Here is a 21581-nt window from a genome sequence, read left to right on the forward strand (position 1 = left end):
CACAACCCGCCTGATCGTTTTACGATCGAGTGATCGTTTTACTAACTCGCTCTTCCGGCATTGAGATCGAGCACTGACTCGTGGCTTGGCGCTCGGTCGTCGATCGAGTAAAAGCGATCAAATTACCCAACACTAATAATATTGTTGTTGGTGAGAAATGTAAAATATACAAACCAAACAACCAAGACCAGGCACAAAACGACAATTTTAATTTAAAGGATAGAAATATAGGGTGAAGTAGACGTCTAGACGTAGTAAGCCGTCTACAATTAATCTAATTTAGATATCAAATTAAATTAATTTGAGTCAAACGTCAGTAAAAAGTTTTTTTTTTCCAGTGAGCTTTTCTTAAAAAGTAAAAAGCTGTTTCGATAGATAGTAAAAGCGATACTTTGTTTTGTTTACTTCATGATTCATTCTATTAATTATGAGCTTGCAAATCAAGCTGGCACTAGCACATCACGTCACCCCAGAAGATCTGTTCACAAACAAGAATCATTGTTCACGTAGTACCTACAAACTGCCTCCGCCGAGTCGGATGCAACGGGAGCTCAGTTACTTACACAAATAATAATAATATGGGAAATTTTAAAATCTCCCTATAGTATAGGCTCTTTAGTTTCATATGACTAGCCCTGGCTTTTATTCCTATGGCAATGATTATAATAAACATTTTCGTCTATTTGCAATTGGTTTTTCTCCTGGATAACTAGATTGCCATGATTAAATATCACTCACCACAAACAAGCTGTCTCATGTAATGAGATATGATTATTATCAATGTTGGCGTGTGTGGAGGTGAATGTTGTCTTGAATGTTGTGCTCGATAAGCCAACAGTTTTTGTAAATCACATTGAATAGTGTTATTTGTTATATTAAACTTTAAAAAATTTAAATGTCTATTTTTCAAAGCAAGAATAAAGTTTACACAGCATCTGAAAGAATTAAAATGCGTGATTTGTGGCATTTAATGAAACAACAAGTTTTAGAGAAGTCATATCAGATCACTATTTTTTGAATGAAAAATGGATATGAACAATTAAAAATGTCTTCCAGATCATCCAGCTCATTTTGAAACTTTTGTATTTCAGCAGCACCACATTTACTGTAATTGATGAATTGAGAAAGCTTCTCCATGCTTTATTAGATACAATAAAATGCATTTGTTTGTTGATAACTTATGATCTGAGTTGTAAATCTGAAGTGGACAAATATTAGTCCATGACCTCTGTTCAAATATTAATAATTTAAAAGTCGAGGCATAGTACCCTTTGAGTCATCAACACATATGTAATATATGAACTAATGTAAAAGAATCAGGAATATTCTGAATATACCATAACTTTTTAAAGGCACATTGTCTTTACTCTCTGCACCAGACTAAGATGGCTAAGTCAAAGGGGAAAAGAAAGATTCTTTCAAGTTGTCAATCAGAAGGTAAATTTGGGATGAAATTCTTTCATGTAATCTTCTTTACTGATTTCTCAAGTCTTCAGTTGTCTCTTGTCTTTCCCACAAAGCAGAAAGGCTGTGTGGAGTTTCCGATCTCCCGTAGTGACTATCCCCCTGTATCTGTTTTCCAACATGTTTTCTGTCTTTGTCTTGGAATGAGATTACTTAGTTGTGTCTTGACCCTGGCCAGAGTTTTAGGTTGGGAGGGGAAACAGTCAAATGTGATATTTTTTTTCTTGGAAATCCTCTATATGTTATGCACTGTATTATGTTTTTGGTATACATATTATATATAATTTGTAAACATATTGAGTGTGTTTCTCTTAGTGAGGACCTGTGCTTGTGTCTGGACGAGACTTTAAAGTCATCTCAAACTAAGTACTTTGATAGTGTGCTTTTGGAATCTACATGTTTCCTATTTGAACCCTTTATTGGGTGCTTTTATTGTAATTCTAGAACTTTTTACTATCCCATTTTCTTCCTTTTTACCAGCGCTGATATGACCTAAATGTGTTGCAAGCACCGTAAAAACCTTAAAAACAAAACAAACAAAGCAGAAAGGGTTTCATTATCTTTATAAAGGGCACATAGTCTTATAAATTTATGATATGGTTGTTTGTATGAGGTCAAATTATGACATGTCCTTTTCCTAAAAGTTGACAAAAATTAATACATGATTATTAACCGACTTTCCATCTAAGTATCTAAGACTGACTTCCGTAACAGACCAACTTCTAAAGGTTCCAAGTCATCAACCTGTATCTTGTATTGTAGTAGTCTTCTCTTAGTCTGGGCCTTTACCATAGAATTATCTTAATTGTTTGGGCCATTAGGCCCATGGAGTCAGAGTTTATCATTATCCTAGTTATTATAGCGTGAAATGGACAATAGCAATTGTTTGCTACCCTTTGGATAGGATACTAGTCTATCGCAAAGTACTTTCTGCCAGACCCAGCTACCCAATTACTGCTTTGTGGACAGGAGGGGTCAGAAAATAATCTCAACTGCACCCAGGACCAATCTCAGTCCTTCGGTTGTGAAGCGAGTGCTCTACCAACTGAGCAATCAAGTCCCCTTGTTTGAGAGTAAATTCAGGGAATTATTATCACCATCCAAAAATGTCTGATATTGAGATGCTTTGTAAACTTATGGTATATTGAAATTACTCACAAATTTGAAAGTTAATCATTTGTTTATACAATATTATTTCCATTGAGCTCATTATCTATGGATTAGATGTATAGACTTCTTAAATTCATGATTTTATTGTTGTTGTATATTCTAGTAGTTATAGTAAAGTTTATAAAAACAACATTTTTCAAAAAGAATTTGGTTTCTCACACTAAAACTAAAACTATTATCATTACGACTTAAATGCCGATTATCGGGAGTATATTAATAAATTGTTGATAAAAGGCAAAAAGTTTTCAATTTCTGCATTTTCAAAATAATTGTAATACAACAGAGCCTGGAGGTAAACGGAGTCGTCATTCTCGGAATATTTACAATGGGGATAACCTACTATGTGAGCTCATGACAAAAGCAGGACTCGTATTAATGGATGGGGAGGATCCCAATGAACTCAGTAAGTTATCATCTTTTTTTTTTTTGTTAGTTCTTTCATTATTTTTTTTTTTCTAATAACGAAGATGAGAAATTGTAATTTGATCATTGATTTGATAGAGTTTAGGAGGCGTAGTCACTTGTCATTGATTGGGAGGTTGCTGCAGATTTAAATCCTTATGACAACTGCAATGTTTCTCACACCTATCAATCTATCAGTCTACTTTGTGAAAGATGATATAATAACCGTGACTTGAAGTAAGAATAAAAACACAAGTCTGATAAGCAGATTTTTAAGAGGGAAAACATTGTCTGATCACTTGAAATCATAAAGCTGTAAAACTTGAGGACTGCTTTGAATTAACCTCTCATTCTGATTTAAATCTCATGTACCATTCTAAAGCAAAACAAAATTCGTGCAAAATTCATCAAGTTGGTTTTGTTTTATTGTTTTGTTTTGCTTTCTTTCTTTTTTTTTCATCTCCTAACCCCCCCCCCCCCCCCCCCCCCCCCATTTTCAAATGATTTTTGCTTCCTTTGATAATACAAATTATTGTTTTTAATTGTTTCATACTCTTTGATGTAGATGTCTCAAAGGCTATTTTCCAGAAGCAGTTGGATACTGCCATAAAAAGGAATGTCGGAGATTTATTACAGGTTTGCTTGCTTTTCTATTTATTCTTAAATGTTTCAAGAATTGTCTACATAAAATTACCATCATTATGCAAATTATCTGAGCAAGGTTTCAGTTACTGAATTTAAAGTTTTAAGAAGAATGTGTTATTATTTTGATTTTAAAAGTTGTCATTAAAAACAGGCTTTATATTCTTTGATTATAAAAATTTTGCCCTCTAATCTTGTCCATTATTACATTTTCAGACTTTGGAAGAATTTACAAGGGATTTCAAGGAGTATGTCAGTGATACCCAAAGGTACATAACTAAAATCTGTGAATTCTTATTTAATTTTTCAAGACCTTGAAAATCAGTTAGACATCTGTAATTTAATCAAAACTTGAAAACGTTTTCATTATTTCATTCACCTTAGGCTAACACACCCTCACACATAAAGGACAAAGCCTTGATATTACATCACAACACCTACCATCATGACTAATATCATATTATTATTAGTTCTACCATCACCACCATCAATCACAGGCTCATTTCTCTCACAAAATTATTGATTTCAATATCAATAATTCACCATCACCTCCACATCATCATCACTACTAACACCAGCATAGTATTACAGTCCAAGTCGGTTTATTGGGACGGCTCGGTTCCCGACAAATTATCCCAATTAAGGGGTGGTCATGAAATGGAGCAGTTTTTCAGATTTATCATACTTCACCTGCTTCATCCAGACTTGTGACTGGCAATACGACTTCTAACTGCACAAAACAATTAATGAATATGCCACTCATAACGGTTGCGTAAATAAGCAATGGATTAAGAATGCATTGTCTACTCATTCTTCTCTTTGAACAAACAAACCATGTTGTGGTGATGGCCTTGAACGAACAAAGCCATCACTCATTAACCATCACATCATTGGTCAGTTTACCGGTGAACCTAGCATCATGGCCATTGGCCCATGACAATGACCATGACGATGGCAGTCGATGACACTGACAAAGGATATCGGTAAATTCTGTTGTTCAAATCTCTGAGATGACTATGACAAACGCTTTGACCACACACCCAATTGGCTGTAGTGATAGACACTAACAGGGGGTTCCCGTAAAATCTGTTCATATCTCTGTGATGAATGATACAACCACACACCCATCATTCCAATAAAGTGGCTGTCCCAATTAAGAGGCAACCCCAATACCGGTTGGACTGTATTACTATCATGCCACTACCATAACAATTCCACGATCAACACCACAACACAGCAAATGAAACACTAATAATCAATATCGTTTTCACATCATGTGTCTTTTATTTTTTTCTACAGATTTCATAAATGTCTTCATCCATGTGTCTTTTCTGAATCTTGTGAAAGGTGAGTTTATATTATATGTGGTGGATGGAATCCCCCTATTGGCTGGGGGAATGTTAGGCTCTCCCCGTGTTGATGGATTCTCTCTATTTATATCATTTGTTATTTCCTTGCAGCTTAGTGTTCTTGTTCTGAAATGAGACCACTTAGTTAAAGTTTAACCTTGGCCCTGTCTGGAGTCTTTTGCTAAGAGGGAAACTAAAATCATCTCCCCATATATATTTTGTTATTGTTAGGTTCTTTGATGCATACAATCTTTCTTATGTAATCATTTGGATGTATCCCTTTCGTTGGAGATCCAGTGATGGCATCACTGTTGGGCTTATAAGAAGTTACTGACTGGATGTCCCCTTTGTGTGATAGATCAAATTCTCTTTAGGGTGGGGGATGATGGCTATAATGGATTCTCCATCGGTCCCCACTCATGCTGTCTCTGCTATCCCCGATATTAATTGTCCTTTCCTGTGGCTTTGTGTCCTTGTTCGGGAGTTAGACCATTTGGTTTCCTGGGTGGGGTTCCTGACCTTCCATAATGGCCAGGGAGGTACTTGCTGTGTCTTCTATACCCCTCTATCTGTTTTCCAATTGCTTTCTGTCTTTGTCTTGGAATGAGATTACTTAGTTTTGTCCTGATCCTGGCCAGAATCCATGGCTGGGAGGAAAACAGTCGAATGTATAATTATAGTTTTGGGAGATGATATTTTTTTCCTTGTTAATCATCTCTCTATTATGTAGTTATTATTATTTTTTTTTAACATATGATTTGTAAACATTTGAGTGTGTTCCTCTTAGTGGGATCTTATTCTGATGTCTGGGTGAGACATTTAGGTGATCTCAATGATAGTGTGATCTTGGAATCTAAATCTGTTCCCAGTTTAAACCATTCCCCTTTGTCTTACTTTTTCCTCAAGTCCTTTTCATTGTACATATGGAATGTTTTTACCCTCCAATTTTTTTCCTTTTTTTTGAATGTGTTGCAAGCGCCATGAAACCCTTAAAAACAAACAAAAACAAACCATTTGGTTTCACCTCGGCCATTCCAAAGCCTTATTGGGATGGAGAAAGAGTTTATTTTATTTTATTTTATCTAATTTTTAACTCTCTTGATGAGATCCTCTGTGTCTCAATGGGACTCTTAGGTCATCTCAAACTAGACTCACCGATCTCACAGACTCATCTAATTGCTTGCTTAGTGGGCAAAATGGTCAGTAAAATTTCTTGACTCAATAATAATAATAATAATAATAATAATAATAGATCTTTATTGTCCATAAATATGGCAATTTGTCATTTAGTTACACTTGTTATAATGTTAAACGATAACTAAGATTGAACAGATATTTCACTCCTACTTATTTTCTCTCTCTCCCCTCTCTCTCTCTCTCTCTCTCTCTCTCTCTCTCTCTCTCTCTCTCTCTCTCTCTCTCTCTCTCTCTCTCTCTCTCTCTTTCTTTCTTTCACACGTGCGATATACACAACATAAACATATTCATTTCGTTTTCAATTTGTTACGATTGTGGCAATTCGACACCAAAAATTATCATCATTATCAATTGGTCAGTTAATCTTACATTAAATAAATTAATCAGTTAATCAGTCAACGAATCAATCCTTGGTTTTTCTGTACCATATGAAATATTCAAAATTTTTATTGCTGATGGAACGAACGTTGATTTATACTTGTTAGTTCTACATTTAATCTGACAAAACCTTCTCCCAGATGGTAAAAGACTAAATTCATGGTATAAAATATGTTTTTTATTGTTGGTAATTGAGAATGCTTTCCTTTCTATTGCTTTTCCATGAATTCTTTCTACTCCATCAAGAGGATGGTTTATTATTTTTGATGCCTCTTTGATAGATTTTGAAATTTTTGATTTATCTTTAAGTCGGCATCCTCCAAACCATATGGTGCAGCCAAACGCAATTACACTTTTAATCAATGAGTCATAAACTCTTAACATAGTTTTCTTCCTTACTTGAAATGTTCTCAATTTCCTTAGGATGTATAATCTTTGGGCAACTTTCTTAGATATTATATTAATATGTTGAGAGAAATTGAGGGAACTATCAATGGTTATTCCTAAATATTTAAAATAGTCAACTATCTCAACATCATCTTTACCGATCGCCACACACTTTAAGTCGTTTTTATTTTTTTACACCAAACACCTGTTCTTTCGTTTTTTCAACATTTAATTCAAGCTGATTTTGTTTACACCAATCGGTGAATATATTTATTTGTTTGAAATAATTCTTTTCGGTAACTTTATCTTTTAATAAGCCAAGAATAGCAGTATCATCTGCATATTTCACTATAAAACAATTTTCAAAGGATGGTCTGCAGTCGTTGGTGTATAAGATGTACAGGATTGGGGAACTCACACAGCCTTGGGGACATCCGTTCGACAACGTTCTTTTGTTGGAGATATGTTCACCCAATTTTACACATTGCGGTCTATGGGTCAGAAACTCTTTATATATACCATTTAATAAGGTAGTTTGGAATATTCATGCTGCACAACTTTTGAAGCAAAATATCTGTGTTCATGGCATTAAAAGCTGACGAAAAGTCGACAAGCAATATATAAACTAAACCTGTCCCTTTGTTTGTGAGGCAAGTGGAACCTCTTGACTTATGTAAGGAAACATTAAATATGTTATAGTTATAGGTTTATGTGTCAGGTCTGTAAGATCTGGTGGAAAGCACGTTGCAATATATGAGCATCCTATCTAAAGGGTGGCTAGCAATTTCTACTGTCCGTTTAACCCTACTGAACGAGTACCAACTTTTGTTGATTGTTCTGCTGATTAAAAATGGTATGAACAGCAAATTTGAGTTTGAAAAAAGTTCTTACTGTTCTATTATCCAGCATGTCAGAATCTTTTTTTTTAAATTACCTTATTTGATTATTCATATCTTAATACAATTTTGTCAGTATATAATCAAGTTTTATATTAATATTATCCCTTGCTTATTAAATAATAAAATAATATTATACACTTTATTCATCCAAAAAAATGGAAATTTGTTTACAGACGTGGCATGCATAAAAATGTATAAACACAAAGTTAAACACACTTTTACTGCACATAAGAGTCATTTATCTTTATGAATCACATTTTTTTATAAACTTCAGTGTCCAGGCATCTGCCCCAGATTCCACCATTCGATTGCTGCTTGGAGTTGAAGTCATTCAGGTATGTTAGAAATCATTTGGAATTATTATGTAGATTTCGACTAATAAAGTTGTGTTTTTTTTTACACATGATCATCCAATCCACATGTGGTTAACAATTAGAAATTTCATGATATGGGTCAGTGATTAAGGAAGAAGCAATGATTTGGCCGTGTGAATGCTGTAAACAGACAGAGACCCTCTTTTATAATTATAGATACAAATACAAATGAATATATGGGTCCTAAACACACTCTCCTACATACAGGCATGGCTTGAAAAATTTGGTTGAAATATATTCAGTGGTTTGAAACCCTATTAAAAAAAGCGCGATTTGAATTTAATGCTGCCATTTTATTATATTAGATTACTTAAAAAAAAAAAAAATAGTCCTTCAGAGCCATTAGGCCCATGGAGCTCGAGTTTTTCCAAGTTTCTATAGCGTCAAACGGACAATATCAATTGCTTGCTACCCTTTGAATGGGTCATGAGTCTATCGCCAAGTACATTCTGCCAGATCTCACAGACCTAGCTACCCAATCACTGCTGGTTGGACAGGGGGATCAGAAAAAAAATCTTTCACCGCACCCAGGGTCATCCCAGTCCCTTTGCATGTGAAGTGAGTGCTCTACCAACTGAGATATTGGGATCCCAAGATTACTATTATTATTTTTCAATTTTTATTTTTTTTTTAAATCATTATTATTATTATTATTATTGTTATTATTATTATTATGATGTTGTCATTGTTGTTGTTTATGTCATTATCAAATGATGGTTTTGTTATTTTTAATCGATTTTAATTTGTTTTATTTATTTTATAGTTCATCTTTCATTATGTTTTAAAAAAGAAATAAAACTTATCCACGGTCGTCCCTTGCTCTAGATAATTACATATTGTATGTTCATTTTTCCAGTCTCCTTTGATGACCATGCTGTTGAACAAACTCAAGGAATTCGTCAATGACACACAAGAGTAAGCATACCTGCCTATTATTACGAAACGTCCGTAATTGGTACGGAAGTGTAAGGACAATTACGGACTTACGGAAATAGAGGAAATATTACTGATACAAATGGTCGCAATGTTAAATTAAAAAATAATCTTTTTCTTTCCATTATTTACCGCATGCTACAATAAAAAATCTCAATGCTAGGAAAAGACAATGGTGTGATAGCTTTTTGTAAGGAAAAGAACCCCAATGTTATTTTATCAGCTGTCCTCTATATAACGGTAAGTTTATTTTACATATATAAAAGGGTGTATCTATCATTATTTTTGTTTGCTTTAGTATTACTGAAATTTGACCATTAATTACTGATGAATTTTGTATTTCTTACTGAATTTGGAATTTTCAAGTAGGCAGGTATGGAGTAAGCATGGCAGATAAAAATATGATTTTTCACAAATCATGTCATTGTGCCTATAGACATTAGAGTTACATTTATCTTTTGGTCACAGATTTTATGTCATTTGCCAATAATATCCTTTAAATTTCTACATTTTAAAATGTGTAAATGTTGCTGCTCGAAGCTCGAAGAAATAAATATTAATGTGAAATTGAATGTAAGCTTCAATTTAATTACAAAAACAGATCAAATGAACGTTTCGGGTTTCCCCTTTATCAACAAAACAGGATGAATGAATCTGTTTTTGTAATTAAATTGAAGCTTACATTCAATTTCACATTATTATTTATTACATTTATAAATACACATTACTGTACTGATTTCTCTCAAAACTCATTTCGTGCAGAATGAAATGGACAGTAATCGTTGTGTGTACTCTCTAAAAAAAAAACCCAGTCAGTGCCATAGTACTTTTATTGTTAGATCCAGCTAACCAATCACTTTTATGTAACATCTTATATACCTAAATCATGTGTTAGATTCTCCCAAAGCATGAAGCCATAACATATATCAAGCAAGCAAATGGCTAATTTGTTGGGTTTTTTTAATGCATGCACGAAAATAACCTTTTGCCTAGTAGTTCATTTATAGTATTTAATATATATATACAATTTCCTCTCCAGCCATATCGTGTATCAAGGCCAGAGAATTTATGTACCTCGTCTGTTGTTGAGTCAATTCAGGTTCCTTGATAGGATTGTGGCTGGAAAGGTAAGAGGATACACACACTAGATTTATCTATCTACAAGTGTATTAATAGTAATAGTAAATAATGAATTTATATAGCGCCTAAACATCCACGTTAATCGTGCTCTGCGGCGCTTTACATAATAAAAATAAAAATAAAAATGTTTAAAAACAACAAAATTAAAAATCATGACACTACATGATACATAATAAGCATGCATACAAAAAACAAAATCAAAGCCACATCTATTTTATGAAAAATAAGCCTCGCAGAACAACTCAGTCTTCAGACATTTCCTGAAAGATGATAAATTTTCACAGGACTTTGTCCTGTTTTTATTAATCAAACTTGTTTGATAGGCATTAGACTAAACGTAAAGTTTATGCTGACTACTGCCTTGTTTCATATGACATGTAAAATCCCATGTTGGGTGGGGAGGGCCCTCTTGCTATGTCTTCTATCCCCCAATATATCTAATTTCCTTTCCCAGCTTGCTCTCTGTCTTTTGTCTTAAAATAGGATTACTTGGTTTCATCCTGGTCCTGTCCGGAGACCTTGGCCGAGAGGGAAACAATCAAATGGCCTTTAGTTTTGTGAGATATTTATTTTCCTTTGTAAATCTTCTCTCTGTTGTGTCCTGTTGTATTTTTTGTTTTGAGAATAGTATTTTGTAGACATTTGAATGCATACCTCTTATTGAGATCCTGTGCTTGTGGGACTTTTATGTGACCCCAGAGTATGTACATTGATAGTTTGCTCTTGGAATCTATTGAGTGCTGTTTGAACCAGTCACCTTTGACTTACATTTTCTAGGTTATTTTTAAATGTCAATCTAGAATTTTCTGACTATGCCATTTTCGTCCATTTATCTGGTGCTGAAATGACTTAAAAGGGTTGTAAGTGCCGTAAAAAAACATTTTAAAAAATTGACATGTAAAATGAACCGATACTTTCCAATTTTTTTTTTTTTTAATGCTTTACTATATTTGTTTCCTTTTTTGGGGGGATACATTAGGAGCTGAGTTCCTCTCTCCAAGATGTTTTGTCCACTCCATCGATAGACGTTCAAAAGGAGGTCATGGCGTGTATCCCTGATGTAGTCGAGGACACTGAGCATGAAGAAGTGGCTAAACGACTACGGTAAGGAATGTTTTTAAAAAATAAAAAATGAGCTTTTATATAGGGCAATATCCACTAAATGTGCTCAAAGTGCTTTACAAGGGGTCCCTGACCAACAGCAACACGTAACATGTAGAACGAAACATGACGCCTGTTAGGCGATATTACAATTTTTTTCTGATAGAGACAACGCTGTCAACGGCCAGGTACTCATTTTACACCTGAGTACGGTGAGAGAATGTGAGTAAAGAGCCTTTTCCAAAGACTCAACTATGCGCCGAGCGAGAGGCTCGAACCCAGGACCTTCCGATCCGAAAGCGAGTGTCATACAACAAGACCACATAGCCGCACAGACCACATAGCCGCACACAAAGACAGAGAAATATGAGAAAACTTATTTTTAGTTAGATGATTCCTGTTTCACTGCAATCTAACCTTTATTTCATTTCAGTCAAGAACTAATAAAGAACAAAGACTTGACATGTCCTGTTATTGATGCTCTCACCTACCTCAACATTTCAAATGATGCCATTGTAGAGGTACATCATCTTATCCTTAGCATTTTCATTATGCTGTCTGTTTCCAATTGTCTTTTTTGGTAGATATTTCCATTTGTTACTATCTAGGTTTTAACTCTTGGATTTTGAGAAGTAAATTTATGGCGTTATTCAATTGAACATACGAGTTATTGAAAGTTAATTTGAAAACCTCTAAACTTACAAATCCCCTCCCCCATCCGCCCTCTACATCTGTTTTCCATAATTTGTACTAATTTAGTTCTGACTGAAATATGCACTGTCGAATGCTCAAAATTTCCTTACTTTTTAATAATGTAATTTGATAAATAAATATAAGTATAATCAACCATATGATTGTAATTCAAGTTGAAGGAAAAGAAATAGCTCACAACAGTTCAACCTTTGGGACCAGGGTATGTTTGGCAGTATAAAGAGTTAAGGATATAATGATCTTTACCATTATTGCAATAGTCTGTGCTCATCAGCCAGTTAGTGGGTAAAGTACAGTACTGATTTGCATTTAACTCTTTATTCTTAAATCTTGATATCCTAAAGGTTCGTGGATCCATCTTAGATATGCTGAAGTCATTCTGTTTGTCAGATTTGCCAATTGTTGTCAAATTCCTTCTCGAATCAGTAACAGCAAAAGATGCATTTGATGTAAGTTTTGAGACTAACAGCATTTTTTTTCCAAGGTAAAAGTCATGTTATATGTTGCAGATTAGTCATGATTGCAAAAAGTCAGAATATAGACAATGTCGTGCTTTGATTTCAAAGTGATTTTTAATACATCTTATTCCATTTAAGGCTCAGAGGATCTACATTACATAATGAAATAAGGTTTGTATTTTTTAAATTAACCACGAAAGCAAAACATAAATAAAAGGATAAGTAAAACAAAAAAGAAATCTTTTAGTGTGTGATCCTTTATTCTATCCTATTTTTCCCTGACAGATAATCAATGACATTCGATCAGGCATTTGCCTGACTCCAAAAAAGTCGTCTTCACCTGAAGAATTAGAAAAGTAAGTTTTGTTTTTTTGTTTTTTTTTCTTTTCAATTTATGATTCATATAATTTAGGTGAACTTCTCAAGAGTCCTTAACACCCATTTTTAAATCTGTCTAAACATCTGGTCTCAAAGTCTCTCCTGATTTTTTTATTTCTGGACATGGATTTTAAAATTTTTAAAATTTATTTGAAATAAAAACTGAAAAAAAAAATATTTATATAATGCCTTGGCTGCCATTTTAAAAAAACAAAAACAACTGAGGATGTTTTTTTTTTACTTTTTCAATTGTATTTGTTTTCCTGTGTAGACAGTAATAGTTTGGCTGATTCAGTTGGTTTATATGTCCCGTCCTTTGCCCTTTTGATAATTCAGAACTGTATGCATTACGTATATTTGTCCAGAATAATGCTTTTAAGTAGCACAATATACTTGTATGTTGCATTTAGGTTTTATTGTAGAGATATTTTTTTTTAATTTCAGGGCAAGAACAGGTGTCAAGCTTTCTATAGATGCTATTAAAGGACGGATGCAATTTCACCATTATATTGCTGAAGCATGGATTAAGGTTTCATTTTATGAAAAATAGGTTTTCTTTTCACTTAAAGTCAAACATATTTTTGAATGTTAGGCCTCAGTAAGATGAATTTTATAACTGGTTGCTTGGACCACTTTTTCTACTATTGTTTCTAATTCCCCATGAGAGATTTGAATATCTTCAAAAACAAGAAAAGAAGAAAGACATTTTTTTCCGTCTTGAATTTTTCTCTTTAAAATAAAAAAGAAATTGCTATGTTTGCGATAGAGACTTAGAGACAGTATCTAAGAAAGTTTACTATTACCAATTATTCCCTGTTAGTTCTACTTGGTATTTCTTAATTATCAATTCAATGTCTAGCACTAATGTGGGAAGCTCTCATACCCCCAGTATTTAAGAAAGGAGTCAGAAGTAAACCATCTAACTATCGACCTGTCTCACTGACGTGCATCTGTAGCAAAATACTCGAACACATTATGCAGCAGACAGCAACATCAACACCACCTAGAGGGTAACAATGTTCTGTCAGATTACCAACACGGCTTCAGTAGATCATGTGAAAGCCAACTGATAATCACTGTTCAAGAACTAGCTGACAGTCTAAACTGCAGAGACCAGGTCGATTGTATATGCTGCTCGATTTTTCTAAGGCTTTCGACAAAGTCCCGCATCAATGACTACTCACAAAATGTGAAGCCTACAGTCACCGGGGAAACAACTTAAACTGGATATCATCATTCTTGCAAGGACGTACTCAACGGGTGTTGATTTTTAAGGAAATTGTCTGATATTTCGGAGGTCACTTCTGGAGTCCCACAGGGTACGGTCATGGCACCTTTGCTCTTTTGCTTTACATTAACAACTTACCAGAAGTATTCTCATTAAGAGCTAGACTTTTTGCAGACGATTGCCTACTATATCGAAAAATAATGTCCAATGAAGACAGAAGCTATTTCGACAAGACGTTGACAATCTTCAAATGTGGGGAGACACGAGGGAAATGAGCTTCAACCCAGACAAAAGTGAAGTGCTGCAAACAAAAAGAAGCCACTTCACACCAAGTACATGATACCGAAATTTCTTCTGTAAAAACTGCAAAATACCTTGGTCTAAACATCAACTCTAACCGATCTTGGAATGACCATATGGACACAATCAGGAAGAAAGCAAATTCCGTAACTGCCATTCTGAACAGAAACATCAGTTACTCAATACTCCAGTTATATCAGAGCCAAATATCTAATAAGACCAGTCGTTGAATACGCAAGCACTGTCTGGGACCCTATCACGAAAAGAAATAAAGATAAACTTGAGATGGTACAAAGGAGAGCAGTGCGTTTTACATTAGGCAATTTCAAAACCACTGACAGCATGACACAGATGGTTCGAACATTACAGTGGACAACTTTGGAACAACGAAGGAAGCAATCCAAACTGACAATGCTCTATGGCGTATTCCACTACCTTGTAGTAATACCACTGAACAACCTTAGTCTAGCAACAAGGAGATCAAGAACAAGTGGACACGATCTAAGATTCAAAGTGCCGTGCTCCCGAATACAAAGCCATGACCAATCATTCTTCCCCCTCTTCTATTCACTTGTGGTATAACCTAACACCTATCATTGTAAATTCAATCACCACGGAACAGTTTAGAGACAGCCTAATTCACTACTATAGCACCCAAATACATCCTGAAGTGTAAAACATCCAGACGCCTACCTACATTTGCGACAATACACCAGAGGTGGTTTGAAAATTAAGAAAAGAAAGAATCTCTGATTATTATAGAAATATTTTTATTTCATTATTTTTATGGGAATCACATACCTGCTTTTGGCGGAATCATTTCTATTTTCACTCTTCATTTTTGTACTCTTCCACCATTGTCTCTAAATTTCCGATTTTAAAAAAAAATGGTGATAATGGTAAGAATTAAGAAAGAGCGAAGGGGTGGGGGGGGGGGGGGTGTTAAAAAGGTGAAATTCCTTTTTTATTTTTTGTCTCAAATTCCTATTTTCAGACGTTCTGATTCCACTTTTGGAATGTGAAGGGTTGGCAGGTCTGGAATCATATCAGTTATTTTCTATTCTCATCTACTTACAGGCTGTCGACACATCCAGCAGATTGCATGACCTTGACTTATTCGTCCTTCTAATCCTTCATTCAATCAACCATCGGAAAGCCGTGGAGAGTTTAATACGCAACAAGATTCGCTCTGGTGTTGTGTCAGCTGACAGATTGACACTTGTATTTAAAACTCATTCTCAGGTTGTTTTTTTTTCCCCTTCTTAATATAAATGTTTTTTTTTCTCTCTATTTCAATATTGATTCATTCTGTTGGATTGGGAAATCTACATTTAGATGTTCATAGAATAAAGACCAGGAAAAGTTGTTGATTGAATTACAGTGAATACTCTTTTTTTTTACCAAAGGAATTTTTATGGTTAAGTCTCATTTTGCTGTATGAAAGACTGGCTTTAAAACCAGATGTTACCTTTTAAATAATTTAAAATGTTTTGGAAAAAAAAAAGAAAACGATAAGCGTGAAATACTAACATTTTATTTTTTAACTCACTCAATCCTAGAGATTTTTGCTACTTTTCAAAATTCGAAAAATTGTATTAAAAATGAGCGTGTACATAGTTTTATTCAATTACCACTAACATGTAAAAACTAAAAACATTAGCTTTGATACTACGCCTATAATTTTCTCAGAAAAATGTAATAAATTGACATGGGGTAAAAGTAAACTACAGATATAGTCAGTGTTAGGGTTGAGTGAGTTAATGTCTCTTGATTTAAACATCCTGAGATATCAATTTATAATGTTAGATTATACGTCTTCACAGGTGCTAAGGGAATACTTGTCTCCCATCCTGAAGCTGGCCCAAGCTCTTCTTAGGAGTGTAGAGACTCCTATCAGCATTGTGGGAAGCTGTCTATACAAGCTAGCCTTCTTGTCATTCGATGCTTACAGTCGACAGGTTATTTTGATATTATGCTTGTCACCGTTACACATTTTTTATTAGTTATTGACATATATGATATTTTTCACCTTTCCTATCTAATGATGGACTCATCTGCCAAACATTTGTGTTAAGGAAGTGAGTCCTGGGATCACTTGGTTTTGTCCTCACCCTTGCTGAAGTCATTGGTTGAAGGGGTAGCAGTCAAATGAGTAGTATCAGTTTTGGGAGATGATATTTTTTTCCTTGTACATCGTCTCTCTCCTATATATTCGTGCGGCTATGTGGTCTTGTGGTATGACACTCGCTTTTGGATCGGAAGCAAAGTTGAGTCCTTGGAAAAGGCTCTTTACTCACACTCACATTCTCTCACTGTTATCAGGTGTAAAATGAGTACCTGGCCATTAACAGCATTGTTTTTGTTTGAAAAAATTGTAATATCTTATAACAGGCGTCATGTCTCATTTTACATGTTGCTGTTGATCAGGTACCCTTTGTAAATCGCTTTGAGCACGTTTAGTGGATATTGCGCAAAATAAAAGTGTTTTTTGTTTGTTTTTTTTATTTTTATGGTTTTTTGTTTTTGAATATATAATGGTTTTTAAAAATTTGGGTGTATTCCTCTTAGTGGGATTAGACTTTTAGGTGATTTCAAACTCAGTACACTGATAGGTTGCTTTTGGAATCTACATCTGTTCCCTATTTGAACCATTCCCCTTTGCCTTACTTTTTCTCATGTGCTTACAATTGTAAATCTAGAATTGTTTTTTTCTCATTTTCTTCCTTTTAACTGCTGCTTAACACCTAAATGTGTTTCAAGTGCTGTAAAACTGTTGAAACATAAATACAAGCAACTATATAACTGCTTTCTTTCAATCATATCTCAATGTCGGGGCGGGTGGTTGGATGGGAGCATCACCCTTGAATTGTATACCTATGATGTTCGCATGGGTGTACGATCCGATAGTGATGTCGTTTCTTCTTCTCTTTACTAGCCTATCCTGCTTCTTTGGTTTGTGATTGTATTTTTGACAGGGGATATTTTTTTTTCTGTAAATCTTCTGCCTGTTTGTTCTTGGTTATTTATAATTTAGCTTATGATATCTTTAGGTTATGATTTTGATTTACATTTGTACTATTTTTATTAGATTGCTTGTTTTTTTGTTTCAGCGGTCTCTCATATAACCTCAATTGTGTTGGAAGAGACCTAAAGCAACAAACAAACAAAAAATCAATGTCGGGAATTCGATAATTTTCTTCCAGGGTTGGGGAAAAAGGGTCAGGAATTCACTCGTTTCAAAGCACAGGTCGGCAATTTGTTCAGGTCAATTTCAACACTACAAGCACCACATCATCATCATCATCATCTGCATCACTACTACTACATCCACCACCATATCCTCATCATTTCTACCTCCACTACTACAACTACTACACGTCATCAACACTGCAACCACCACCACGTCATCATCATCATTATCATCATCATCATCATCATCACTAACACCACTACAGCAATCACCACCACATCATAATCTTTATCACTACCATCATCGGGAGATAAGAACTTTTAACAATTTCATCACTGGGTGGGGATCCTGACCTCCCATAGTGGGCAGGGAGGTACATGCTGTGTCTTCTATCCCCCCATACCTGTTTTCCAATTGTTTCCTATCATTGTCTTGGAATGAGATTACTTAGTTTTGTCCTGATCCTTGCCGAAGTTCCTTGGCTGGGAGGGAAACAGTCGAATGTATATTTTAGTTTTGGGAGGTGATATTTTTTTCCTTGTAATGGTCTCTCTGTTATACATTGTATTATATTTTGTTTATATATTATATTATATGATTGGTAAACATTTGAGTGTGTTCCTCTTAGTTGGGACCTGTGCTTGTGTCTGGATGAGACTTTTAGGTGATCTCAAACTAAGTACTTTGACAGTGTGCTCTTGGAATCTACATCTGTTCCCTATTTGAACCAATTCCCCTTTGTCTTACCTTTTATTTTGTGTTTTAATTGGAATTCTAGAACTTTTTACTATCCCATTTTTTTCCTCTTTAATGGCGCTGATATGACCTTAATGTGTTGCAGGCGCCGTAAAATCCTTAAAAACAAAAACATAAAACAGTTTCATCATGTGTCACAAGACAAGCCCATCTGTTGTGTAGTTTCATCTCAGCTGATAAATAAATAGAGAGTTGCTAAGGCCATCAGATCCATAGATAATGGAAATGGAAAAGTCCCAAAGTTAACTGTCGATGTCTATTTATTCACATTATTATGACTTAAGCCCCTTCCCCTGCCTCATTGGCCGACTATTTTGCTGCTTTGATCAAACTCAATCAACTGCTCTGTTATACCCGACCAATGACACCAAGGTCCGCTGTCATTGTATAAAAGAATACAATCTTAAAAAAAAAACCCAAAAAACTGGAGCTTTTATATAGCGCAATATCGACTAAACGTGCTCAAAGCGCTTTACAAGGGGTCCCTGGCCAACAGCAACACGTGATATTTAGAACGGGACATGACGCCTGTTAGGTGATATTACAAATTTTGTTTGGACAAAGACAACGCTATTAACGGCCAGGTACTCGTTTTACACCTGAGTATGGTGAGAGAATGTGAGTAAAGATCCTTCTCCAAGGACTCAACTATGTGCCGAGCACGAGGCTCGAACCCATGACCTTCCGATCCGAAAGCGAGTTTCATACCACTAGACCACATCGCCGCAAAAGAGACAAGCCATTTATTACTAGCCACGGCATGTGAACTAATATGTTTTTTTACATGGTTTAATTCAGTTTCATTCAATTCTATACCACATTTTTTTGAATATTCTTTTTCTTCTTTACCCTTATGATGACTTTTTGGCTGAAAGTCAACAAGATGCAGGAACACTGTCTGTGGTCTTTCCAAGCTCGTGCTGAGACCAATAGAGCTTCTACTTTAGTGAAAACCTCTCAAGCCAAATGGTTGTACTTTGTACAGTTCTACAAAACATGTGTGGCATCCTGCTTCCCCTCTCCACATTCACAAATGTCTGTTTCTCCAATCTTAAAGGCTTTGAACGTGCGTTTGGAATATGAGTCAGTCTGGGTGGGGATCCTGACCTCCCATAGTGGGCAGGGAGGTACATGCTGTGTCTTCTGTTTCCTGTCACTGTCTTGGAATGAGATTACTTAGTTTTGTCCTGACTCTTGCCGGAGTTCCTTGGCTGGGAGGGAAACAGTCGAATGTATAGTTATAGTTTTGGGAGATGATATTCTTTTCCTTGTAAATCATCTCTCTGTTATGCATTGTATTATGTTATTTTACATTTTATATTATATGATTGGTAAATATTTGAGTGTATTCTTCTTAGTTGGGACCTGTGCTTGTGTCTGGATGAGACTTTTAGGTGATCTCAAACTAAGTACTTTGACGGTGTGCTCTTGGAATCTACATCTGTTCCCTATTTGAACCAATTCCCCTTTGTCTTACCTTTTCTTTTGTACTTTAATTGTAATTCTAGAACTTTTTACTATCCCATTTTCTTCCTTTTTACTGGCGCTGATATGACCTTAATGTGTTGCAAGCGCCGTAAAACCCTTTAAAAAAAAAAAGAAAAAAGAAATATGAGTCAGTGCTGATGGTTTTCCTCAGATCCGCGGAAATCCGCGATTTTGGAGTCCAGAGGATAAATTTCCTCCTTTTAAAAATTACATTTTCTCGAAACAATGTGCTAGCAATGAGAGAGTTGATGTGTGGTGGAACACACAGGTGCAGTTTCCCAGTCTCCAGAAGTTAGCTAGAGTATCAATGATAGTCTATCATCTCAATTGCTCTAAAAGTGGGGTTTAGTGCAGTAAAAATGGGGCTTAAAGGCAATCGTTCAACATTTTCCTACTTTTTCACTTTTTGTCACCATCAGCACTGATATGAGTACAGTCACCTCTCTATATACCAGAACTCCACAATCCTGATCTCTCCATTTTCCAAACAGTTTGCCTGGGGACGGATTTCTTTTCTTTATTTGTACACTTTAGAGACTGATTCCACTATCCGGATGTCTTTGTAAACCAGACAAAATGCTGGGAACAGAGGTGTTCGGATTGGAGGGGTATTTGATATTAAAAAATAATTTTACTAATTGTGATTGAATATCACTTTAAGAAAAATATTGTATTATTTTGCCAATTGTTGATTTGGTCTAAAATCAGAGAATTAATCTCAGTACTTCATATTGTTATTTCATTGATTTTTTTTTTTTATTCCTTCATTTTTTAATAGGAAGTCGTGGGAAACTTGATTACCCATATAGGAAGTGGTTTCAGCATCGAAGTGGACGCATCCCTACAGATTCTGAGTGACCTCATCAAAGAAAATCTTAAGGCAGTATCTCGTTTTGCAGTGTTCTTAAAGGTAATCAAATGTCCTGGAATTTGCCCGTTATTTGGCTTAAACTGTGAAAGTAAATGTATCTTAAATGAGCTACGCTTTTGACTTAATTCAGACACATGCTAATAGTGAATGATACAAAGAGAAAATGCTTATTTGCCAAATCCTTGTAAACAAATTTGATTTCGATTAAAAAGCATTTCTACCAATGCTTAAAATAATGACAGCAGAGGTGCTGGCAATTTTCACCTGCAGTTTTCAAAATAAGAGATCAGGAGGTAATGATTTAGATTACATTGGCATACACACACTGTAAGAAGTTCTGGAAAATTTGTCAGCAAAGGGGCCTCTTTATGACAGTGATGCTTCTTTGGCTCAAGACTTTGGAATAAAATAAAATAAAATTTCAGAGTAGGTGTGTATTTTTCACTTTCTTATTATCTCAAAACTTGGAAAAGATACTTGAACCAAAGGCGTGTTTATAAAATCAGTATTATTCATTTTGCAATATTCTATATTAGATATTAATCTTTGAACAAAAATCGTAAGTGTCCTCCGTGTTTTAACTGAACTTCAACTTTTGTTATTATTATTATTATCATCATTCATCATCATCATCATCATCATCATCATCATTATTATTATTATTATTATTATTATTATTATTATTATTATTATTATTATTATTATTATTATTATTATTATTATTATTATTATCATTGTTGTTGTTATTGTTATTATTATTAATAC

At 34.8% G+C, this 21581-nt stretch overlaps 1 protein-coding gene across 3 annotated transcripts in view; it reads left to right on the forward strand.

The window, feature by feature from the left end:
• The window catches only part of LOC144974669 (Fanconi anemia group D2 protein-like), a 39969-nt gene continuing 18388 nt past the window's right edge, over positions 1-21581 (forward strand). Inside the window, exons 1-17 of one of the 3 annotated variants that reach the window (XM_078917763.1) lie at positions 1-150; positions 1380-1437; positions 2918-3037; positions 3602-3672; positions 3895-3947; positions 4978-5025; positions 8163-8223; positions 9119-9177; positions 10235-10322; positions 11315-11439; positions 11870-11957; positions 12492-12596; positions 12891-12961; positions 13428-13512; positions 15589-15753; positions 16335-16469; positions 20724-20855. In XM_078917763.1, the coding sequence (XP_078773889.1) occupies positions 1386-1437; positions 2918-3037; positions 3602-3672; positions 3895-3947; positions 4978-5025; positions 8163-8223; positions 9119-9177; positions 10235-10322; positions 11315-11439; positions 11870-11957; positions 12492-12596; positions 12891-12961; positions 13428-13512; positions 15589-15753; positions 16335-16469; positions 20724-20855 (1458 nt within the window). In that variant the 5' untranslated portion in view covers positions 1-150; positions 1380-1385. Of the gene's footprint in view, positions 255-724; positions 799-1379; positions 1438-2917; positions 3038-3601; positions 3673-3894; positions 3948-4977; positions 5026-8162; positions 8224-9118; positions 9178-10234; positions 10323-11314; positions 11440-11869; positions 11958-12491; positions 12597-12890; positions 12962-13427; positions 13513-15588; positions 15754-16334; positions 16470-20723; positions 20856-21581 lie in introns of those variants that run through there. The other 2 variants (XM_078917762.1, XM_078917761.1) reach the window with 2 other exon arrangements.

This window comes from Berghia stephanieae, chromosome 6 (assembly GCF_034508935.2).
Source record: "Berghia stephanieae isolate SIO BIC M18660-M18661 chromosome 6, UCSD_Bste_1.3, whole genome shotgun sequence".
Classification (NCBI taxonomy): Eukaryota; Metazoa; Mollusca; class Gastropoda; order Nudibranchia; family Aeolidiidae; genus Berghia; species Berghia stephanieae.